The 26181-nt window shown below is 36.2% G+C and overlaps 3 protein-coding genes across 3 annotated transcripts; all 3 read left to right on the top strand.

Moving 5' to 3' along the window:
- Nucleotides 1–182: 182 nt before the first annotated feature.
- Nucleotides 183–1412, top strand: LOC139430157 (uncharacterized). The gene has a single exon (XM_071196811.1). It carries the CDS (start codon nt 183–185, stop codon nt 1410–1412), a length of 1230 nt encoding a protein of 409 aa, XP_071052912.1.
- A 9730-nt stretch (nt 1413–11142) lies between these two features.
- LOC139430156 (uncharacterized) lies at nt 11143–13521 on the top strand. The gene has a single exon (XM_071196810.1). It carries the CDS (start codon nt 11143–11145, stop codon nt 13519–13521), a length of 2379 nt encoding a protein of 792 aa, XP_071052911.1.
- Nucleotides 13522–17418: 3897 nt separating this feature from the next.
- Nucleotides 17419–24268, top strand: LOC139430155 (uncharacterized). Its single transcript, XM_071196809.1, has 5 exons — nt 17419–17542; nt 20005–20204; nt 22281–23202; nt 23275–23714; nt 23939–24268. The coding sequence occupies exons 1-5, from the start codon at nt 17419–17421 to the stop codon at nt 24266–24268; spliced, it is 2016 nt and encodes a 671-aa protein (XP_071052910.1).
- The last annotated feature ends 1913 nt before the right edge of the window (nt 24269–26181 follow it).

The raw sequence follows: 26181 nt of genomic DNA, 5'->3' as shown, positions 1-26181 counted from the left end.
TGGAATTAAAACGAACTTCATAATGGGGCTGTTGTTCCAATTAAAAGCCACCGAACCTCAACAGCGATCATCTATCAAAAGAAAACATTATAACTCAGGTGGAAAGAGAACATCTAGATCAGTTAAAAGAGAGACTTCATTGCGAGCGGACAACAGACGTTTTCTCGAGCAGTTGGGTTATCATGTCCACACAAAAGTTAAATATATACCGCGAACCCGTGGATAATTCGATCGCTAGAGAAGAAGTGCATAGTTATCATCCATCCACAAATTCTTTTCAAAACAATGATATATTCACCATTGAACTGAACCAAGAAGATGTTTTATTTTCGTTCTTCGAAAGTTATATACGTATTGAGGGGGATTACAAAGAAAAATTAAACGATCCAACTGATACCATCCAACTAACGCACAACTTACCAACATATCTATTTGAGTATATCGCATTTGAGCATAACGGTACTGAAATCGAACGGGTACGTGAACCTGGTTTAACATCATTGATTCGAACTCTACTTCAGCAAAACGAAGTGGAATGCAAATCTTTAGAAATAGCTGGTTTAAAATGGCCACCCGAAGGAAATTTGCCTACAGTTAGTGTGAACAAGGATTTCACGTTTCAAATCCCATTAAGTCATATTTTCGGATTATTTAGAGACTATAATCACGTTATGAGAGGTCGCTTTAAATTTAGATTTGTTAGAAGTCGTACAGACTCCAATTGTTATAAATCTACATCAAAAGCCGATTCTAGCACCGCAGAGTTTACTGTAAAAACGGTTACATTGTTGGCGAAACATGTGTACCCAAGCCCATCTATAAAGATGAAGCTGTTAGATGGTTTAAATAAAAACGCAAACATTCCCGTACCGTTTCGGAAGTGGTCTTTTTATGAGCTGCCTTCAATGAGAAAGGGAAATAAAGAGATTTGGTCGGTCACGTCAACAACTAACAGAGGTAGACCTCAATACGTTATAGTTGCATTCCAAACCAATCGAAAGGATCAGCCGAATTCAGATTGTACACTTTTCGATCACTTGAACATTATAGATCTTAAAGTATATCTAAACTCATACTGCTATCCATTCGAGTCGATGAATTTGGAGTTTGCGAAAGAAAATTATGTTGAACTATATAAAATGTATACCGAATTTCAACCGTATATTTGGGAAACATCTCGAAAACAACCGATTATGGATTTCGCAAGCTTTAAAAAGAGACCTTTATTCGTGGTGGATACCACTAAGAATAACGATGAAGAAGCCGCTCCATCCGCATCATGTGAGGTGCGCATCGAAATTCAAAGCGGTAAAGATTTTCCGCCTGATACAAAAGCATACTGTATACTACTTCAAGAATCCATGTATACGTACAAGCCTTTGAGTGGGGAGGTATCTGTAATTATAAATTAAATTACACATGAGGTCATATGTTAGTTTACAATATGAAGTTCAAAATCGCGGTTGTAGACGTTCAGGGGTTTTACATCAATTCTAAATTCGAAGTTAAAGAATTTACTCTTCTGGATATCACCACCGACTGCATAATACATTTACACTTGAAAGCTAGTGTACCATTCCAACAATTAAACGTTCGAGATCAACGATCAGTGAGATATTTGGAACGTAACCATCACAGGTTGTTATATAGTGATGGGTGGATAAATCAATTAGAAGGTTTAAATGTAATTGATACCTTAATTTCCTCCTACGATCAAATATTTGTTAAGGGAAATCAAAAGAAGCAGTTTTTGGAAACATGTAACAGCAAATCAATACTAACGGATATTGTGTTAGAATTTGCTGAAGAGGATAAGACTAAATTAAATTCAACCACCAATCAATGTTGGTTCCACACCGGCTCTCCAGCAGTATGTTCACAAAACAATGTATTAATTTTAAAAAAATTTGTATGTAATCAAAATAATGTTACTTGTATTTAAGTTGTAAATATAAATAATAATTTAAAAAAATTGATTGTAGTTTTATTATTCGTTAAAAAATTATATTTATGTTAATTTAAACAAGTTCAAACAAGTTTAAACAAGTTGAAACAAGTGTTGGTGAGGTTCAATGAACTTTACTTAACCTCGGTGATTTAATAATAAAAACCGCTTAATTCGCATTTTATATAGCAATAACACCTGTTATTTCTAGAAATTTGTTTTTCAAGAAATCTAATATGTAATCTGATACCCTATTGTTCATACTTATGTTAACTAATAGTTTTATAAAATTTACGTTTTACTTATGAAACGTAAAAAAATTTCCGACCGATGACCCTGATGTTCATATGTATGGATATATATTTTTTAAAATGTAATTGTATAATAAAAGTTATGTATACTTAAAAATTAAATAATAATAAATGTATTTCTTAAACACATCATTCTGTTGTTTGTATTTCACCCTCAATTCAATCCGCATAAATTCAATTAAATAAGTAAGTTTTATGTATTTCATCATTTTTTAATATTAAATTGAAAAGGTTTCGATGGTTCAGTGGTTTATTGCTTTTAAAGTATTTATATATTTCACCTTGCAGCTATCAGTTCAATTCGCGCAAAATTCAATTAAATAAGTCTGTATTATATATTTCGTTAATTTACACCACCACTGAGCCGCCGAAACCTTTTCCTTCTTTTACTTAAATGTATTTTTCACGTACATAACTTTTGTTATTTAACACCTCTGCCGACGTGATACATCGAACTTTACTTAACCGTGGTAATTTAATGTTAATAAAAACTGCTGAATTTACATTTTATACGACAATAACACCTGTTATTTCTAATTTTTTCTTTGCAATTGAACGTGTGAATTACATCATCCTTCTAGAAACTTCTATTGCCCATTTCCCCACTCCCCGCAATCTCTTTTTCAAGCATATAATTACATGTTCTTAATAATTTATTCAGTGTGGCAGCTATTTGCAAGCTAACAAGTTACGTTTTATTATTATTAATCTACGAAACAGTTGTTCAAGGGACGAACCATGTCTCGTCTCAGTCAATTGGGTCAGTGTAATTTCCTACCGAAAAAGTCAATTTCTGAGCTTCAACCGGACACTCCATATCCAATTAAGTGCGCGAAACGTCTTAAAAAGTGTTCTTGGCCGTCCGTGGTACTTGAGTTGGAGGCTGGATTCATCATTTATTTACCAAGACGCATCGCTGAAGATATTACTGACGAGGAAATCATCGAACTCAGGAAAATGTGCATAATTTATAAGGGTGCAAAAGACATTGGTAAAACTCACCCTGTATATTTATTGGATTTCATCAAGAAACCTGAAACGTAAAAAATTTCCTACCGATGACCCTGATCTGTTCATCTGTATGTATATAAATTTCTTAAACCATAATTGTATCATAAAATTTGTTTTAAAAATTAAATAATAAATGTATTAACATATAATTGCTGTTTATATTTTTCTACCAACCAAATTTTTTTTCCATGATGTATGTATATAAATTTCTTAAACCATAATTGTATCATAAAATTTGTTTTAAAAATTAAATAATAAATGTATTAACATATAATTGTTGTTTATATTTTTCTACCAACCAAATTTTTTTCCATGATTTTAAATTTTCGCACGCCATCTATCCTCCATCAGGTAAATTTAAATTTTAAAAATATAACAGAGCCATCTATCACCCATCAGGTAAATTTAAACTTTAAAAATATAACAACGCCATCTATCGTCCATCAGGTAAATTTAAATTTTAAAAATATAACAGCGCCATCTATCGCCCATCAGGTAAATTTAAATTTTAAAAATATAACAGCGCCATCTATCACCCATCAGGTAAATTTAAATTTTAAAAATATAACAGCGCCATCTATCACCCATCCGGTAAACAACTCCTTTTTTAGTTTCTCTACACACCACCAGATGGCGCCATATGAATTTTGAATTTCAAATTTCCCACCAAATTTCCCGCGCTGTGACGTCACTTCCTGCGCATGCGCAGGGCGCAGAGGGCGCAGGGGGCGCAACTTCCGCTCCAGAATCGGCATTAATACACTACTAAGCACATTAAACACAAATCAAAATCATTTGCTGACATTAATGAAACAACAAACTTCTGTTTTCAACATGTCAATGCAAGCGTTTAATAAAACAGGGTTTGAAATGCGAAATAAAATGTACCTAATTGAAACCCAACTTTTAAGAATGAAAGAATATTTAATTAATCTTACTCATGGTAGTCAATACGAAGTTAAATGAATTTCAACTCTTGGTTAACTTATTTTCATTGGTTCTTAATGAGGTATCTAAAGAGCAACTGAATTTATTACAAATCGTTACAATGTCACAAAAAGGAATTATTCATCCATTTGTTATGAATCCTGTTAAACTTATTGAAGAATTACAAAAGATTCAATCCTACTTACCTATAGGCACTACCTTTCCTTTCAACGTTTCCTTGGAAAATGCTCATATCCTAATGCAGATGCTGAAACCAAATATATATGTACTCAATGACAAAATAACATTCATACTTACCTTACCAATTATAGAGTCAAAAATTTACGATTTATATAAAATCTCTCCAATGCCTTCTATAATTAATCTTAAAAGAAAAACTTACCAGTTCATTGCACCTCAGAAGCCTTTTCTTGTAATTGATAACGTGCACCAATATTATTTTCTTTTTGATAATGAATTAGAGTCTTGTTTTAAAATTCAAAATCATTATATTTGTAAACAAACTACACCGTTACTATTAACTCGTTCTCATCCCTCGTGCGAATCAGAGTTGTTCATATCTCATGGACACTCTATTCCAAAAGTTTGTCAAATAAGAATCATTAACGTTAACGAACCTTTATTTATCCAACTTGAACAAACCCAAACTTGGATATTTGTTACTCCCGAACAAGTAAAAGTAAATTTTGATTGTAAGGAAAATACAATTTTCACTTATATCAAATATTCAGGCATTTTACGGGCAGGTGGTGACTGCAAAGTATTTTTAAAATCTATTATTTTAGCTTATGCGGAAAAGTCAAATTCTTCTGTTTATAAAAATTTTATACCTAATATACGATTGAATGCAACCTTTTACAATAATTTTAATTTTTCCATTTCACATCATTTATCAACGCCTACTCTAGTAAATCCATTAGATTTAACTTCTTTAAATGAAGCTAGTAAATCGCTTTCTGACCTGAGTATTGAAACAGAGAACTATTTTCTTTGTTCGAATTCTTAGGAAATAAATGCAGATATCGCATTTACAATCACGTACAATGTTTCGATCCTAGATCGTGTGATACCATTTCAGCAATTTGGTATCCTCTTTTTCATTGGTCAGTTGTGACGTACAATTTCATTTTCTATTGGTCAAATACGTCTTCGAAACATCGTACCACTATTGTCTATAAATAGGGAAAGATCGCGAGGAGAGATCACTTTTTATTTAACCTCTTTACGTCATACTTATTCGACGTTTATTATTCTTAAGTTACCACACAGGTAAACATATTGTCTAGTTAGTAAAATAAACAAAGGTTAATTAAGGAGTTTTGAGTTTTTATCAACCCCTTCGAACTCACAACACTCCTTAGGGGAGCCGAAGGCGCCCATGGTTCATATATCAAGGTACCCTTAAAATTCACTAAAGAATCACCCCTTGAAGTTTGTTGCAGTCATTCGGATACACCCTGTATATTTAATAGCAACACTTATACACAATATATACACAAAAATATTAACGAAAATATCGAAGCAGATTGATTGTAAAAAGAAACGATAAAATATCCATAAAGCGCGAACTACAGCAGAGTATATCAACTAGTGATCTCCGTCCCCAATAGAATAGTTTAAGCACATTTATAAGTTTACTCCTCACCCTTCTGGCAAAATCTAAAAAATGTGTATGACGCTCTAAAACAACACCGAATAAGTTGGCAACTATTTTCCCGGAATGCCCTTATAATGCAAAAAATATGGATATATTTTTTCCTTAATACCTGCGCCTTTAGTAACTGCACGTGGCGGAGTTCTTACCCTTTGCCAGTAACGATTAAAAGCCCGTAAAACTACAAAATGCCTTTCTTAACAAAATTTATTTTTTCCATGAAATATTAAGAGTTTCGCAGTTTTCATAATCTATTAAAATCGCTAAAGGCACCTACTATCTGCTCTACATACGTGTACAATTTAATAACAAAATTTTTTCTCTGAAGCCGTTAAGGGTTACCGTGTTTTGACGGTAGATTTAAATCGCGAAAGGCATCCTCTAAATCATCCTAAAATTTTATCAAGTTTGGAGGTGCCCAACGGGGTCAAATTCACCCCCAAAGTCCGCCCCGCGCAATATACCTATAGAGTCTAATAACAAATGTTTTTTCTCGGAAACCGTTATACCTTACGGTGTTTGGATGGTCGATTTAAATCGCTAAAGGCATCCTCTAAATTATCCTAAAATTTCATCTATTTTGGAGGTGCCCAACGGGGTCAAATTCACCCCCAAATTCCTCGCCGCACAATATACCTATAGAGTCTAATAACAAATCTTTTTTCTCGGAAACCGTTATACCTTACGGTACGTTCACACAGTGGCCCGGTATTACAGGACCGTTCTTTCCCCGATCCGTCACTACTGGATGTGATGTTCACACACAATACAACGGTTCCGTATTTACAGGATCAGAGTATTATTTATACTCACACACTAATGGGAGGGCGATCATTATGCGACCGAAAGTCGCGGAGAATGGATGTTCTTGTGTTATTTGGTACTATCGTCTTTCACTACACAAGAAAAGGTGAAGGCGCCAATATCGGGCTCCGATTCGTATTTTTACTGTTTCGACGTCCAGTTTTTGTTGGCAAAACGGAACGACACATTTTGACGGATCCGTATTTTTTACTGGATCCGGTATACTGTCATGTATTTGAACGCGCCCGTTTAAATATATACGTCTTCGCAGAAATAAAATCGGATCCGCAAAAAGCGGTCCTGTAAACAGTATGTGTGTGAACGTACCGTTACGGCGTTTGGATGGTAAATTTAAATCGCTAAAGGGATCCTCAAAATCATCCTAAAATTTTATCAATTTTCGAGGTGCCCAACGGGGTCAAATTCACCCCCAAAGTCCGCGCCGCGCAATATACCTATAGTGTCTAATAACAAATTTTTTTTTCTCGGAAACCGTTATACCTTACGGTGTTTGGATGGTAAACTTAAATCGCTAAACGCATCCTCTAAATCATCCTAAAATTTCATCAATTTTGGAGGTGCCCAACGGGGTCAAATTCACCCCCAAAGTCCACGCCGCGCAGTGTACCTATAGAGTCTAATAACAAATTTTTTTTTCTCGGAAACCGTTATACCTAACGGTGTTTGGATGGTAAATTAAAATCGCTAAACGCATCCTCTAAATCATCCTAAAATTTCATCAATTTTGGAGGTGCCCAACGGGGTCAAATTCACCCCCAAAGTCCACGCCGCGCAGTGTACCTATATAGTCTAATAACAAATTTTTTTCTCGGAAACCGTTATACCTTACGGTGTTTGGATGGTAAATTTAAATCGCTAAAGGCATCCTCTAAATCATCCTAAAATGTCATCAATTTTGGAGCTGCCCAACGGGGTCAAATTCACCACCAAAATCCGCGCCGCGCTGTATACCTATAGTGTCTAATAACAAATTTTTTTTCTTGCAAACCGTTATACCTTACGGTGTTTGGATGGTAAATTTAAATCGCTAAAGGCATCGTCAAAATCATCCTAAAATGTCATCAATTTTGGAGGTGCCCAACAGGGTCAAATGCACCCCCAAAGTCCGCGTCGCGCAATATACCTATAGAGTCTAACAACAAATTTTTTTTCTCGGAAACCATTATACCTTACGGTGTTTGGATGGTCGATTTAAATTGCTAAAGGCATCCCCTAAATCATCCTAAAATTTCATCAATTTATTAGTCCGGTGATGCAGAAGATGACATATTGTCTTGGAATTAAGCAGGCTCGCACCCCGTTATATCATCCAGAAGCCAATCCCGTCGAACAAACAACCGGGATCTGAAGACGCAACTGTCTATCCTAGTAGCCGACGACCATGGCGATTGGGTGGAAAAGTTACCATCCATACGGTTCTCGATGAACACGGCCACTTCCTTATCTACGGGTGCGACACCTGCATACATGACTTTTGGTAGAGAGCTACGTACTCCGGACGATGTCACGAGGGATTTGAGGGCCATCGTCGACGCAGAGAATTTCGTCCCTCAGATGACCCCATACTTAAAAAAATTGGCCGGAGTTCTAGCGGAAGCTAGAGAAAAGAGTGAACACCAACAGGACCGCAGGAAGATTTACGTGGATGCTAAGCGTCGCCCAACCGTCTGTTACCAGGAAGGGGATTGAGTCATGGTGAGAACACATTTCCTTAGCAACGCTAAGCTAGGGAGGTCCTGAGATGACACTCACCTACTAGTTACGAGGTAACAACCGTGAATGATGACAAAAATCCGATGGGTCGTTATCACGTATCAGACTTGACTCCCTACGTTGAAGACAAAGAAGCCGGAATACTACCCACTCCAGCACATTCCTTGCGGAAAAGAGGACGGCCAAGGGGTAGCATCAGGGGGGTGAAGGTAGTATCTAAAAGTCGGCAACGCTTACGTCACATTCATGCCATGCATGCGCAAATGCCAATTCTCCCTCGCTTAGGTTTGACAACACCGCAATTTTCAAATATCACCGGTTTCGCACCGTTTACTGGCAATTTACCCCCACTTCTGCATGGTCTCTCCTAAACACGCACGCGCCCCAGTATGACGAGTATGACAGAATCGAAAAGAAATAACCGTTGTTGTTTGAGGTTAAGTCATGTTAGTTTTAAGGTAAAATATTCTTTTAATTAATTTCGTATTAATTTTTTTGATTACTGCATTGTAATTTCTTGTATTGTCTCGCCGTATCATCCTTGTCTAGAAATAAGTGGAGCTGTAAACACCCTTCCTTAAAAGCTTGTTAAAAATGTTGTTTAGTTCACTTTTAAATTTGTGTTTTGTTTCTTATTTTATAAATGAAAAAAAAAATAATAACGGAGTTAACCAGTTCAAATTTCGCGCCTAGTTGTGCCATGCAAAAGTGGGGGTAAAATGTGTTGCTCTGATTTTAACATGTAGTTGGCGCTTCTTCTATATATCTGTTCTGTGAGTAATACTATACTATACTACTGTTCTGTGGTGAGTAACCCCCGAGCCTTAGAGAGAAATACGTCGCGCCTAACAGAGAAAGCACATAACGTAAAACCCCGCTCTTTAATTTATTTTCTTTACAATATCGTTTGTAACCGTTCTTTATCATGTACAATATTTTTATTGAATTTTAAAAATTATTTTTATTCTACCACATTTTAGGTTGTTAATGGATAATTTATTTTTTTAATCTATTTTTTGTTTTTTGTAAATTATACAAAAAATCATTTTATTAAAAACAATTTTTCATGGCACACTTTGTGTGGTGCATGGCACACTACAATACTCCCCCTTCCGTGAAAAAGAAATTAATAAGAAGAGGAAGGTAAAACAATGGTACAACTTAAGAAAGTAATATGTTGTAGTAATAAAAAATAACGATTATATGTTAAAATGTATTTTTCTATTCGGGGATGACACATGTTTATCTATTTCGATGATGTATGTATTTGTCGTGTGCCAAGTAATGTGTTAAATTTTGAAAAGAGGTTTGATTCGAATTGCCGTCCCTGATCATGTGTTATTGTGGTAGGTATACCAAATCGACTAAAATAATGCCGGAAGAGTGTATTTGCTATAGTAGAAGATGTGATATCTTTCAGCGGAAAAGCTTCTGGCCATCGAGTGAGGCGCTCGATAACTGTAAGTACATAAGCACAACCTAGGGATGGAGTGAGTGTTCCAATCAAGTCGATATGTATATGATCAAATCTAATTTTAGGAATTTTGATGTTGATGATTGGCGATTTTGTATGTTTTTGAATTTTTGCTTGTTGACATTTTAAGCAGGTTTTGGTCCAAACATGAATTTGCTTTGACATGTGTGGCCAAAAGAATCTTGTTTTGATTGCATGAATGGTGGAACGTATTCCGGGATGAGATAAGCTATGAATTTTGTCAAAAATTGCTTGTCTGAACTGTTGCGGAATACAAATTCTTGGAGATGATGAAGAGGTTTCACACCACAGTTTGATATCGGATTGTGATGTTGTTTGATGTGTTAAACGATAAGATTTTGAAGGATTGTTGGAAAATCGCTTATTTAGTAAGTTTTCCAATTCTGTGTCAGCAAGTTGAGCGTTGCTAAGGGCTAGAAAATCTGGATAAGATGAATTTAGAGATCCGATGTTTCTTCTGGATAGAGTATCTGCAACAACATTTGAATTTCCTCTTGTTTAAAAAGTTTAATTTATTTTCATTTTGTTTATTTTATAGAATTGTTAAAAAAATGTATTGTTTTCGTTTCATTCACATATTTTATTATTATTTTATTTTTAAATTCAAATATTATTTCATATCGTATTTCTTGTTCCTGTTTATCTTGTATAAAAGTCTTGTTTTTCGAATAAATGTCCTCTTTTGTCGTTCAGATTTCGTGGTGTTTAATTCAAAACCTGTTCCCCCAAAAGTTATTTCGATTTTCAATTCCCGAAAAATACCCCTTTAATTCCGCGAAAGTTTTCGTTTAACATTTTTTGGTCCTTCGAGCCGGATGTTATAATCGCGAATTATTTCGATTTTCGCGGAATCACGTTAGTTTCTTCACGAGTGCGCCATTTTTGGGTGGTCTTCAAAAACGTGGGTGCTCCAAGGCTTCACTTGGTGCCTTTTCAACGGCGTCATCCGGGTGCTCCAACCCTCCACCAGGTTCGACATCGCCTTCAACGTGCTCCAAGCCTTCCCTTGGTGCCTTTTCAACGTCGTCGTCCAGGTGTTTCAGGTCTCCACCACGTGCCACACCGCCGTCAACGTGCTCCAAATCTTCTCCTGGTGCCCTTTCAACATCATCATCCAGGTGTTTTAAGTTTCCCTCAGGTCTCCATCAGGTGTCATCGTTTCAACGAAATTCGTTAAATCTGCAACAGGTGACAATTTACTTAAGTTTCCGAACATTTCTTATTCGTGTTCGACTTCGCGATGCCGAAAGAATCATTCGCGAGCGAACTAGACGTTATTTTCGAGCGTCAAAATGAACTCTACAGTTCAATTTCTCGCGCAGCTGATAATGCTCGTAAATTGGCCATACCCAAGCGAACTTCTGGCCAATTCGTCGCTCGTTTAGAGAGATTGACCGATAATTGGGCCGAATTTAGTAAAAACCATCGGCTCTTAAATCAATATCGGTCAAGTTATTCAGAAACCGTATATTTCTCAGATGATTTATATAATTGTTGTGAAGAGAGTTACATAGACTCTAAAGCCGTTATCATAGATATGCTGAACGACATAAAAAAACCTTCAGATGCTACGGTATCTACTGCTCCGGATGTCGTCGAGTCACGTTCCAAGCAGCTTCCGCGCATTAGTTTACCAACATTTAGCGGGCGGTACGCGGATTGGACGCAATTTCGCGATCTTTTTGTAACTATGGTAAAGGACAACGCCTCTTTAACAAAAGTAGAGAAATTCCAATATCTCAAGATGAGTTTAGAAAAAGAACCCTCCAAATTAGTTAAAAATCTTCTTATTATCAACGATAATTTCGACGTCGCGTGGACACTGTTGGTAGAAAGATACGAAAACTTAAGAATCTTAATTGACACCCAACTTACCATTCTGTTATCCATTAAAGCTCTTAAAACCGAGTCCTCTGTTGAGCTCAATATGTTAATCTCGGAGGTAAAAGAGTCTCTCGGAGCGTTGGAATGTTTGGGATGTCCAGTTGATCATTGGGATCATCTCTTAATACATATTCTCGTGAGAAAGCTGGACTGCGAATCGATCAAAGAATGGGAAAAGTCGATAACTGATCGTAAGGTTCCGTCAAAATTTTCAGAATTCTCTCAATTTCTTATCGGGCGCGTTTTAACCCTCGAAGCTATTGAGAAGCTATCCGATAAACGAAAAAATTTTAGTTTTTCTTCAGAATCAGGCAACAAATCGGGAACGATAAAATCTCACAATGCATCGGCTAAGAATTGGACATGTGTTTTGTGCGGAGACGAACATTATTTATCTCGATGTAAAGCCTTTCTCGCGAAATTACCAAAACAACGTTCCGAATTCGTCGCTGATCATAAGCGTTGTTACAATTGTCTCGGTCGTCATCTCCTCGATAGATGTCTTGTAACAACACGATGTCGCACGTGCGCGAAACGACATCATTCCCTATTACATGAGTTTCCCCCTGAAAAAATAAACAAAGTTATTTCAAATGAAAACAATAAAACTAATTCGAATTTACCTGAACCTTCAACAAGTCATCGTGTTCACTCATTCCATATTCATTCTTCTGTTCTGTTAGCAACAGCCTTAATTAAAGTTAAATCAGTGCGTGGTGACCTTTTTCTGGTTCGCGCCTTGATTCATCAGGGCTCGGAAGTCTCCTTCATAAGTGAATCGTTGGTGCAGCGTTTGTCTCTTCCTCGTAGTGCAGCTTCCGTTCCAATTAACGGTGTTGGATCGACGCGAACGTGCATATCCAATGGACTTGCTTCGATTCAATTGGTGTCGCGACGTGATGGTTCGATCTCGTTTGAAGAAAAAACGTTTATTCTTCCGAAACTAACTTCATACGTGCCTAAAGTACAGTCGAAAAGTATTCCTCCGGAACTAAAGACACTTGATCTTGCTGATCCTGAGTTCAACTCTAATCGCAAAATCGATCTTATTCTTGGTGTTAAATTTTATTCGCGTATCATTCAAAATAACATCCGAAAATTTAATAATGGGTTCATGGTAGCACAAAAAACGTTGTTCGGTTGGATTCTCTTCGGTTCAGTGTCCGATTCGTGTTCTATCTCAAATTCAGAGCGATACGGGTTCCAGTGTTCGGTCGATCGCGAGCTTTTGGGGACGATTCAACGTTTCTGGAAGTTGGAGGACGATTCTGTTCCGATCCGGAAGCTTTCTTCCGACAAAGAAGAATGTGAAAATCATTTCCTTCAGACGTATTCGCGGGATTTAAGCGGTCGGTTTGTTCTTCGGTTGCCTTTCAAGCGATCTCCATTAGCGCTCGGTGCCTCTTATAACGTCGCCGTTAAATCTTTCGGACGAATGGAACAGCGTTTCGCGAAAAGTGAGAGACTATCTGTATCGTATCACAACTTTATGCACGAATACTTGTCTCTCGGAGACATGCAGCTCGTTTCATCGAACATACAAGCTCTAAATTATTATCTTCCGCATCACGGAGTGGTTCATGAATCCAGTACTACAACTAAATTGCGCGTCGTCTTCAACGGGTCTGCTCCAACATCTTCCGGACTCTCATTAATGTCTTCGACAGCTGGCCAACCAGCATTCTGGTCTTCAACCATCCGATTCAGCGGTACTATTAACCGACACGTATGTTGATGATATTTTGACGGGTGCGGAAAACATTGTCGAAATTGGCCAAATCATGCAACAATTGAATTCTATTCTCACGGCGGGCGGCTTTCACGCGCGAAAATGGATTTCTAATCATCCTGAAATACTCGCACAATTACCTCCTGACGATGTGTCGGTCACTAAGACGGTTAATTTCAGTGAGGATGATTCTCCACGAGCGTTGGGACTTCTCTGGAACAATGAAAGTGATCAATTTTTATTCGTGTTAAACAATAAAATCGAAATTAAAGATCCACTCACGAAAAGATCCGTCTTATCATTCATAGCGCGACTGTATGACCCTCTCGGACTCTTATCTCCATTCATCATCACTGCCAAAATCTTCATGCAGGAGTTGTGGGTGCGCGGGCTCGATTGGGATGATGAACTTCCGGGCGATCTCACGAAAAAATGGACCCTTTTTCAACGCGATCTTTTAAACGTTCCAACGATTCGCGTTCCGCGATGGCTCTGTATTGATAGTGACAAAATTAATATTGAGCTTCACGGTTTTTCCGATGCGTCTTCGAGTGCCTTTGGTGCGGTCGCTTATCTTCGGGTAGAAAAATTGGCGGAGGTGCGGGTAGTGTAGATTGGATCTAAAACAAAAGTTGCTCCTTTCAAAAATGTATCGATACCACGCTTGGAACTGTGCGCGGCGGTAGTTCTTGTTCGGTTGATAAAGCGCGCTTCGGTTGCATTAAAACTAGACAATCTTCCTGTTTTTCTTTGGACTGATTCCACAGTAACGCTTTCGTGGATACTCAGCCACCCAAACAGATGGAAAGACTTTGTTCGTAATCGGGTCATTGAAATTCAAGACTTACCGGAAGCTAAATGGTCCTACATTTCCAGTTCAGAGAATCCTGCAGACTTAGCTTCGCGAGGTGTTCCAATCAACCGCCTTCAGAACGAATCCATCTGGTGGTCCGGCCCCCTTGGCTTTCTGGTCCTTCAAATTCTTGGCCAACTTCGCAAATTCCAAATTCTCCAGAAGCCGATCGTGAGAAGCGAACTACGATTTCATGCCATGTGGCATTGGTTCAAGGCTGGGATCTAAAAACAAAATATTCTTCGTTAATAAAACTATTACGAATAACGACGTGGTGTTTTCGTTTTATTAAAAAGCTTAAACGTGACTTTGTTACAGAGTATATTGATCCAGACGAAATTGAAAATTCTCTTTTGTTTTGGGTTCGTGACAACCAACAAAGCAACTTTAACGAAGAAATTCAATGTCTACATAATGGAAGACCTATTCCAAAGTCAAGTTCACTATATCGACTTACCCCTTTTCTTGACGGTAATGGTTTACTAAGAATCACCGGACGTCTTCACTTCGCCTCTCTACATTGGGATGAAAAGCACCCAATGATTCTTTCAAAAGATTCCCATTTTACCAAGCTGATTATCGATGCTCATCACAAACGGACGTTGCATGGTGGTACACAATTGACGTTATCTTCAATTCGAAGACGATTCTGGATTATTGGTGGAAGAGCTCCTGTTCGAAAATTCATCCACCGATGCATCGTTTGTGCAAAACAAAGATTACAATCAAGTCAACAATTGATGGGTCAACTGCCGCCTTCACGGGTTGTTCCCTCCAGACCATTCCTTCACTCGGGGGTTGACTACGCAGGTCCATCCATTTTGAAAACTTTTAAAGGACGAGGTTGTAAGACATATAAAAGTTACTTAATCCTATTTATCTGTTTAGCTACTTCCGCCATCCATCTAGAAGTAGCTACAGATTATACAACGAATGGATTCATAGCCGCTTATAAACGTTTCACTGGTCGACGAGGACTTTGCCAGTGCTTATATAGTGATTGCGGTACTAACCTTGTAGGAGCTGATAAGGAACTCCGCTCTCTTTTTACTGCAACCTCCAAGGAGTGGAGAGGAATAACTGACTTATTGAGCAACGATGGAACACGTTGGAAATTTAACCCTCCAGCATCACCACACTTCGGAGGAAAATGGGAAGCTGGCGTCAGATCTGTGAAGACTCATTTAAGAAGAATCGTAGGATCATGCTTACTCACTTACGAAGAGTTTACTACGGTTCTCATTCAAATTGAGGCTATTTTAAACTCACGACCCCTTTGTGCTGTTTCAGATGACCCAACCAATTATGAAGTTCTTTCTCCGGCACATTTTCTGGTTGGATCATCTTTCTGTTGTTCCGGAGCCTTCATTATTGGACGAAAAGTTAAGCCGTCTCAACCGATTTCAACTTCTTCGAAGAATTATCGATGAATTCTGGAATAAATGGCAAAAATTTTACCTTCAATCCCTTCAAAACAAAACAAAATGGTTTGAAGAGGTGAACTTACCAACGCTTGGATGTTTAGTTCTCGTCAAGGACGAGCGACTTCCACCAGCAAAGTGGATGTTGGCTCGTGTTTTAGAACTCCACCCCGGAAACGATGGTCGTGTACGAGTAGCAACCATTAAAACACCTACTACAACACTGGTGCGTCCAATTGTTAAGTTGTGCGTTCTTCCACATTAAATGGCGAATGACGCGATTAACAAAGATGGCGAGGATCCAATTGATGTTTCGATTGACCGGTTGATCTCGGTCGAATTTTTTTTTCTTTTCTTTCATTTTATTTTTCATTCATTTATTCAATTTCATTTTCATTTTATTATAAACTTTTCATTTTTTTTTGTGTGTTCAATGTAAATATTTCAATTCTCTTTGTCTTACTTACGAATTACAGTTGTCTGTGTTGCCGATTCGGCAAGGCGGGCGGTATGTTTAAAAAGTTTAATTTATTTTCATTTTGTTTATTTTATAGAATTGTTAAAAAAATGTATTGTTTTCGTTTCATTCACATATTTTATTATTATTTTATTTTTAAATTCAAATATTATTTCATATCGTATTTCTTGTTCCTGTTTGTCTTGTATAAAAGTCTTGTTTTTCGAATAAATGTCCTCTTTTGTCGTTCAGATTTCGTGGTGTTTAATTCAAAACCTGTTCCCCCAAAAGTTATTTCGATTTTCAATTCCCGAAAAATACCCCTTTAATTCCGCGAAAGTTTTCGTTTAACACCTCTGATGTATTTGATATCTGAAGTAAATTGTGCAATATAACTTAGATATCGGGTTTGTCGAGTAGTTTTGTCTGTGAACGAAAAAATTGATGCGACAATGGGTTTGTGATCTGTATATACTGTAAATTTATTTCCATGTAACGAATGTTTGAAAAATTTGTTAGCAGAGTAGATCGCTAAAAGTTCTCTATCAAAAATGGAATATTTGGTTTGGCATGAATTAAATTTTTTGGAAAAGAACGCTAATGCTTGAGACCTTCCACTGGCGGTTTGCGTTAAAACAGCTCCCATACCTGTGTTAGATGCATCAATTGACAATGATAGGATAGTGTCACCAAGTACGAATTGAGCGCCTTTTTCCTGTTTCTTCTTCGGCGCAATCCATCCCCCGTAACAATAGCATGTGAAGAGGGATGTCCTAGAAAGATAGATTTTGATAGAAGCTTTTTGGCTGAAGAAAAAGCGTTGTCGTGTTGCAGAGTCCAAGAAGTTGATGAAATTGTTTTTTGTTTTTGATAGTGAAGTAATTTTGAAAGTGTGTATAAGGGATCAAGAATATTTGAAATGTTAGGTAAGAATCTATGGTAGAAGTTTAACATTCCCAAAAATCTTTGTAACTCTTTTAGAGTCGTTGGCTTTGGAAAATGTGTTATGGCTGTGATGACTAAGAAAATCCAATGATTTAACACCGAAAATGCATTTTTTCGGTTGGATATTGATATTGTAGGAAGTTAATCTGTGAAATAATTGTTTTAAATGAAGTATGTGTTCTTCTTCATTTCGATTTGCTACAAGAATATCGTCTATATATACAAAAATGAAGGTTAGTCCTGAAAGTACTTCATTGATGAACCTTTGGAATGTTTGCGCTGCATTTCGAAGGCCAAAAGGCATGCGAACGAATTCGAAAAGACCGAAAGGGGTTGTTATAGCTGCCTTTGGTATGTCCTCTTCATCTACGGGTATCTGATGATACGCTCTGACCAAGTCGATTTTAGAAAAGATTTTGCATCCGTGCAAATGAATGTTGTTGAAATCATGTATATGAGGTAGCGGATAGCGATCTGGCACAGTAACGTGTTGACGTTGACACTTGAGTTTCCGGACTATTGATTGGCGAGCTTCAATATCGGGATCGTTGATTGGTGAACTTTTTAATTTTTTTCTTTTGGTTTGGGTTGACTTGTCCAATTTTAGAATTCTTGACAAACAATTCTCAACTTTGCAGTGTTTCTGTCGGGGTCACCAAATATTGTACGATGATGTTCAATATCATGTACAATATTTTTATTGAATTTTAAAAATTATTTTTATTCTACCACATTTTAGGTTGGTAATGGATAATTTATTTTTTTAATCTATTTTTTGTTTTTTGTAAATTATATAACAAATCATTTTATTAAAAACAACATTTCATGGCACACTTTGTGCTACGTAGTACGTAGGTTATTGCGAGCTTATAAAATATTTAATGAAACTAACATTAACATTAACGTTACAACATCTTCCTTTTTCTTCATATATATTTTAACCAACTACATAATCTTTAAGTCTTTCGGGTAATTTTCGTTGCCTGGTACTTAAACGTGGCGGCGGTGACACAATATTTTCCATTCTGCCATTTTCTTTATTTTCCTGTTCAACAATTATAGTATTATTCTCAGCATTCTCTTTATTACCATTATCATAATAACAATAATAATATATCTTTATTGTGCCTTCCACGGAATACAAATAACATTCTGTATCATAATATAAATTAAAGAAGGAACACAATGGGCGGGTTCCAGACAAAGTCTGCTCATACCAACCCAGTTGGTTGCAAAGTAAAAAATATAAATTAACCGAAAAAAAAAAACATGAGAAAGAAAATAAAAGAAAAAAGAACGTATGATATTAATTATAAGATACTTCAACAATTAAAGCAAAAAAAAAAACACAAATTTATACTGCCTTCACAAACTCCAACCTGCCAACGGTAAATATCCCAGCATCAGATATTATTCTCCCCCTTGCTGCTGAAACCACGGTCGCATCAAACACTTCTTGAATGTGCATAAGCTCAGAGTTCGCATATCACTTGGCAATTTACTATAAGATTTGTAAATGTGATAGCTGAAGCTTCTTTCAAATAGAGACGTTCGATGTTTTGGTGGATATATAGGATTGCTTAATCTCGTAACATATGGGTTTGTTGCCGGTTTGAACTTAATTTTTTTATACAGATATTCTGGCTTACATGAGATTATAATTTTATGGAAGAGACATAAGCTATGAAGGTCTCTTCTTTGTTTCATTGACAACCATTTTATATCTTTTAGCTTATGAGTAACTCTATCAAATTTTCTAATACCATAAATATACCTCAGACAACTGTTTTGCACTCTCTGTATGCGGTTAGAAGTTACCACATCAACAGCCGGGTGGTAGAGTGGCGCCATATAATTACACTGGGATAGAACAAAAGACTCACACAGTTGTTTTTTAGATTCACCGTAAGATAGGCTCATCCTGATGTACCTTCTCTTTTAGATTTATTTTTATTTGCGCGTTTTTCTTAAATGCTCTCTATTTCTTCTCACTATTCTACCATTGTCACTTTGAATAATGTATGACCTTGGCTCAAATGCTTTACCTATAATACAACCACCTTGCCATTGTTTATTTTGTGATATATCAGTATTCATCAAAACATTATCACCCACATCTAAATCTTTTAAATTTTTTGATGTCTTATCATAATATTCCTTATATAGCAACCTGTCTTTTGTTTGCTAGTTTGTTTTCAATACAAACACCATGTTGATTCAATTTTCTTACTTTATTTCGTTTGAAATGGAATGAATTACTTTTTGATGAATTGTAACGTTTTATTTAATGTACTTATAAACTATTACGTATAAAATTTAATTTAATTTTTGACTGTGACGTAAACAGGTCAGAGTCTTGTAAGCGACAGGAATTCGTTCTTGACCTCAAGTCGAGCACGAGGTCCAGCAAACTTTATGAACCGTAATGTAGGCAACCAAGCCGACAACTCTGTATATAATGTTATACATAATTCCCGCTCTTGCAAGGCTGGGCTTTCAAAATACATACATTCTAATTTTAATACATGTTTTGTTCATTCGGTAAAATACAGACTTTAGCCACTGCTCTTTTAAAGATTCCACCTTTTGTTTTCACATTCACTACGCGCACTATTAAGTCTTGTCCAGGAAAAACATGCACAACTCTGCCTAGTGGCCAATGTAATAGTGGCAAGTTGTGCTCCTTGAGTAGCACCAAAGCTCCGATGTGTAAATGGGGCTCCTTTTGGAATTGCCATTTAGTGCGCTGCTGCAGGCTATGCAGATATCCCTTATGCCATCGTGACCATAAACGTTGTCTAATTCGTTTCAAGTGCAAGTACCTCTTCGTAAAGTTGATGCGGTGTCTAATAAATTATCTTCTGGTATGGCCGTGAGTGGTTGCCCAATTAAAAAATGGGCAGGTGTGAAAGCGTCAAGGTCGTTTGGATCGGAAGTTAGTGGAATAGTTTGGTCGGGAATTGAGTCGCTTCTACTTGGGTCAATAAAGTATAAAATTCTTCGTAGGTTAAAGGTATGCCGTTTAAAACTCGTTTAAGCTGACGTTTACATTTATTTGATTTAGGCGGTATGAAATGCCATTTGATTTTACATTCATTACTCGTTATATCTGATATCAATTCTAAGTGTACAGCTTTAGTAGCAAGACATACAATTGTGCCAATATAAGCCTTTATGATCGCCTTTATGACCTCCATTTTGGTTTGTTCAGACTTGAGTTGAGCTCTAAAACATGTTAAACATTTATTTATGTGAGCCTTTACTAATTTTCTGCCATTTAAGGGCCCGAATTTTCGTCTGATATGTGCTAGAGTGTTTGTCATTCCAGCATTAAGTGTTCTTTTATGTTCTTATGCGATAACCAGCTCAGTAAACGAATGATTGCTTGGTAATAGGATTGGGTGTTTCAGAGAATATTATGCGTCCGCCGTCGCGTATGATAGCGTCAGAATCTAAGAATGGGGATAATGCTTTGGTTTTACTTTTTAAATTAACTGTAGCTTCTTTTGTTAAAGAATCTAATTCATTGGCAAAACATTGTTTTTGTACTATCCCTATTAACGTCTTTTCTGCTGTATCGATCGCCGAGTTTTCCAATGCACCCAGCTTTCTGTTTTCTGAAGTTCCCTTGACATTATTGTAAAATCTTAAACAAAGTGCTACAGTGCGTATTAACCTTTTAAGGGAAGAGTACCGCTTAAAAATGTCGAATTTGTTGTTTATTATTAACCCTAGAATACTATAGTGGTTTTGATATACGTGAATACTATACTGTCGTAAACTTGACGACCATTAAAAAAACATTATATAGAAAGCGCATTTTTATTACAAAATATGTACAATCTATGAAGATATCTTACGTATTCAGTAACACAATAATATATAATAAACCTTATATTCTTAATGCGAGGCGCATTCGGTGCAGTAATTTCCACGATGCGTTCCACAAAATGCCTTTCTACACTGCACACAATAGGTGGTGGTCATTCGCCTTAATTTGCTCGGGCAGTAAAGACAAATTGTACGTTTTTTTGTCTTGAGAAACCGTATTTTCATCCACCACATCTACCTTCAGTATTTCGCAAATGTTTTGGCGTAGATTTCGACGCAAACTTGGAACGCTTATTCTGTGCTCCATCCACGGCTTTGCAAGGCGATAGGCCAATTCAATCATAAATCCTTCCCGTGATAAAGGTTTTCCGCCCCTCTTAAACGTATTGTAGCAAATTACTATATATGAATTAATACTGGCTGAATTTACCATTCCGTAAAATACACATAACGGCCATCTTCTGGTTTTTCGACTGCAACTCATATTTGAAGAAAGCTGATCAAACGTATCGACCCCTCCTTTGGTTTCATTATAATTAGGAATCATCATTGGTTCACCATTTTCTTCTGAAATTTCCGCTCCGTCATGCATCGTCGATAGCAATAAAACGATTTTATTTTTTTTCGGTTCGTAAGACACCAATGTTTTGTTTCGGTCAAAACAAAACATTGAAGTTTTAGGATTCCTTCCTTTCGTTTCTAATAGTTGTGGGGGTATCTTCCGTTTATTTTTTTTTATTGTTCCTAACATCGTAAGTGTTGGGATTTTAGTTTCTTAAGTTTTTTTTTTTTTTATGTTTTATGTTGGTAACACTGTTGACCTTGATGTAACCGTAAAAAAACCGTAATATGGCAATAGATGTATTGAGGTGTGGTTTTGTACGAAAATACTTATAGCATATATATATTGCGTTTCAACGCAATTCTACTATCAACATTTTCATTTTGGTCCTTCGAGCTACATTTTTTGAGACGACCATAACGACGTGGAAGCGGCAAGAGAGGTTAAGGGCGTAGAGCACGTGAAATACGAACTTGAGAAAGGAAAAGTAAGTAAGGCTCCTTTTTATTCCTTGATTTCCTGTGAATCCTTTAACTATCGTGTTCAACAATGGATTTACAAGATTATTACGAAAACGCGGAACAATAAAAGCTCAATTAACTCGATTTCAAACGTTTATTGATGAATTTACGAACGATAAAGTCGATCAATTGGAGGTTAGATTAGAAAGGTGGTTTTTTGTCGGATTTACATGAGGCTTTACAAGATCAAATCGAAGCGCTCGATAAAACTCAAGAAACTGATCGCGAAACATTTGAAGACAAATATTACGAATTAGTCGCAAAATCAAAAAATTTAATTTTAAATAACACAAAAATCGTTGATTCGGCAACGTTTTCGGCATCAGGCGATTTTACAAATAACACGTTAAATATTAAATTACCCAAAATTTCATTACCAGAATTTCATGGATGGTATGATAAATGGTTAATGTTTTCGGATACCTTTAAATCGTTAACTGATGAGAATGATCAGCTAAATAAAACACAAAAATTTTATTATTTGAGATCGTGTTTGAAGGGTGAAGCGGCGCAGGTCATAAACGCGCTTGAAGCGTCAGACGCGAATTATCTCGTCGCGTGGGAATTACTAAGAAACCGGTATGAAAACAAACGTATCATCGTGCATACTTACGTAAGGGAAATGTTTGAATTAAATGCTTTAAACCAAGAATCACATACGCATTTAAGAAGATTAGTCGACCATTTTCGAAAACACTTACGAGCTTTGGACAGTTTGGGTCAACCAACCAATAGTTGGGACACAATTTTGATTCATTTAATAGTTTCTAAGCTAGATAATAAAACTAAAAGAGCATGGGAATGTTCAATAACAACCACAGAATTGCCAACATTAAAACAACTTTTGGGTTTTTTAATTAAACAATGCATTTTGCTGGAAACTTTAGATAAGGGCAAAGCCACATCAAAGCAAAACAGAAATTCGTGTTTATCAACAACAAATTCTAATTGTTATTTATGCAAGGAAAATCATTTTCTTTATAGATGTGATAAATATTTAAAATTATCAATAAAGGCGAGACTTGAAACGATAAAAAAGTTAAACTTATGCATAAATTGTTTAAAACCCAATCACGTAACCAAAGATTGTAAAGCAAGTACATGTAAAAAGTGTAATAAACCACATAATACATTATTGCATTTTGAACACGTTGTTAATAAAATGTAAGAGAAACCAATTGAAAAACCGGCTGAGTCGTCAGTAGTAAGCGGACATACAATGTGCAAAAGGTTCGAATATGTTTTATTGTCGACAGCAATTATAATTATAAAAGATGTTAATAATCAACCGATAAAGTGTCGTGCACTAATAGATTCTGGTTCTCAATCTAATTTCATAACAAAGGATCTATTTTTAAAGTTAAAACTGAAAAAATCTAACGTGTCTATACCAGTTGTAGATATAAACGAATCATCTGCCAAGATATCCCATATGACTCAAGCTCAGATAAGCTCAACAAATGAAAATTATAAGAAGAAACTATCTTTCCTAATTATTGATAAAATCACTGATCGATTGCCCCAACAAAACTTAGATATATCTGATTGGCGTATCCCTCAAAATATAGCGATGGCGGATCCAGAATTTTATAACCCTGATACCATAGAGGTATTATTAGGAGTTGGTATATTTTTTGATTTATTATGTGTAGGTCAAATAAAGCTAGGTCATAACAAACCGATGCTTCAGAAAACTAAGTTAGGATGGTTAATATCAGGAGGATTATTCAATGATAATTTTAATAATATCACGAAAGTTATCCATATTCACCAAAATATAAATTATTAAATATATATTTTAATAATAACCACTGCCATTTAAGTGTAAATCAGGAGATTCAAAATAGTATTGAAAAATTTTGGCAACTCGAAGAGGTAAGAACACATGAGAAACTTTTATCAGAAGACGAACAATACTGCGAAACCCATTTTCAAAACACTCATCGACGTGATGAAGATGGTAGATTTTTGGTAACATTACCGACAAAAACAAAGAAGGTTCAGTTAGGCGAATCACTGGAAAATGCAACAAAACGTTTACACGCAATGGAAAGAAAATTTACAAAAAATGAATCGTTAAGGAATGAATACGTAAAGTTTTTGGACGAATATAAAAGGTTGGGCCACATGACACTCCTTGAACACCCGAATGTAGCAATGTAATAACAATTATTTACCACATCATTGTGTGTGGAAACCAAGTAGTACAACTACTAAATTGAGGGTAGTGTTTGACGCATCAGCAAAAACGACCAATGGTGTATCACTAAATGATGTTTTACATACAGGACCAGTCATACAAGATGATCTTTGTTCAATTTTATTAAGATTTCGAAAACACAATTACGTGGTCACTGGAGATTTAACAAAAATGTATAGACAGATAAAAATACAACAGGAACAAACTCATTTACAACGAATTGTATGGCGCACAGATCCGGATAACGAGATTGAACATTATGTTTTAAACACTTACGGAACAGCTCCGGCTTCATTTTTGAGTACACGTTGTCTGAAACAGCTATCCATTGAAAATAAACAATCATACCCAGCAGCAGCACGCGCTATTGAGGAGGATTTTTACATGGATGACCTGTTGACGGGATCAAATTCAATTGAAAATGCGATAAAATTGGCTGATGATATAATTTCCATTTTACATAAAGGAAAATTTGAACTTAGAAAATTTAATTCTAATAGCAATGAAATTATAATGAGCAGATTTGCGAATGACGTTTGTTTAATAGAGACAAAAACGCTTGGAATTATATGGAAGGCTGAAATAGATAAATTTGCGTATGCAGTGGATTTGGATGTTAAGAATAAACGTATTACGAAAAGAACTATATTGTCTATTACATCTCAAATTTTTGATCCACTGGGTTTAATCGGTCCAATCATCATTAGAGCCAAAATATTGCTTCAAAATTATGGCTGTTAAAAATATCATGGGATGAAACAGTACCACCAGACATTCATAACGAATCTTTTACACTTTTTGACGACTTAAAAATTGTTAATAAAATTAGTGTACCACGACATGTATTAGTGTTAGAAAGCGTTCATGTTCAGATACACGGTTTTTGTGATGCATCCAGTCTAGCGTATGGAGCCTGTGTTTACGTAAGAAGCATCGATTCTAAAGGAAAAATTATAGTACGTCTGCTGACGGCAAAATCGCGAGTAGCACCATTAAAGGTAATATCTATTCCTCGACTTGAACTATGTGCAGCTGAATTGCTGACGAAGTTGATCACCAGTTCAATAAAAGCTTTAAACATGAAATTCGACGACATATGGTGTTGGACAGATAAACTAAAAACATTTGTCGCTAATCGAGTCTCTAAAATTCAATCTTCAAATGTAAGTCATTGGAGACACATATCGACCAAAGAGAATCCTGCTGACATTATTTCTAGAGGAATCTCTACTACCGACCTAGAGGAATCTGATTTGTGGTGGACAGGTCCTCGTTGGTTGAAGTTAATGGAACACGAATGGCCAAATACAAAGTATGATAGAATACAACACGAAAGCCTACCGGATATAAGATCTTTCAAAGTAACTCATCAAGATTTCGACTTCGATCTTTTCGAGAGATTCTCTTCTCTTCGCACATTGGTGCACGTAACGGTTTTATGCTTCAGATTTTCCAACAACTGCAAGATTTCTAAAGCAGATCGTAAATTAGATACATTGTCACTAACAGAATATAATACTGGATTTGACATTTTAATCAAAATTGTGCAAAAAACGGTATACAAAAGAGAAATAAGCGATTTGGAGAATGGCAGAACTGTACATCGAAGTAGCAAGTTAATTTCTTTGGATCCTTATTTAGATGAAAACGGTATATTACGTGTAGATGGTAGACTCAAAAACGCACCAATAGATTTTAATCAAAAACACCCTACTATTTTACCACAGCACAGATTTACATACCTGTTGATAAAACAAAAACATTTAGAACATCTACATGCTGGAACTCAAACCCTTTTAACGATCATTCGTCAAAAATTTTGGTCGATAAACGGTAAAAACATAATAAAAAAGGTTTTAAGAGAATGCATCATATG

Source organism: Onthophagus taurus, chromosome 6, assembly GCF_036711975.1.
Source record: "Onthophagus taurus isolate NC chromosome 6, IU_Otau_3.0, whole genome shotgun sequence".
In the NCBI taxonomy this organism is placed as follows: domain Eukaryota; kingdom Metazoa; phylum Arthropoda; class Insecta; order Coleoptera; family Scarabaeidae; genus Onthophagus; species Onthophagus taurus.
The sequence above is the reverse complement of the archived record's forward strand: the minus strand, read 5'-3'. Positions and strand labels throughout refer to the sequence as shown.

Coding starts and splice junctions, on each gene's coding strand:
- LOC139430157 (XM_071196811.1), top strand. CDS start 183: ATGTCCACACAAAAGTTAAATATATACCGCGAACCCGTGGATAATTCG.
- LOC139430156 (XM_071196810.1), top strand. CDS start 11,143: ATGCCGAAAGAATCATTCGCGAGCGAACTAGACGTTATTTTCGAGCGT.
- LOC139430155 (XM_071196809.1), top strand. CDS start 17,419: ATGAAGGTTAGTCCTGAAAGTACTTCATTGATGAACCTTTGGAATGTT. Junction 17,543..20,004: donor GGTTGTTATAGCTGCCTTTG/GTATGTCCTCTT, acceptor ATTCGTTTCAAG/TGCAAGTACCTCTTCGTAAA. Junction 23,203..23,274: donor AACCAAAGATTGTAAAGCAA/GTACATGTAAAA, acceptor ATAAAATGTAAG/AGAAACCAATTGAAAAACCG.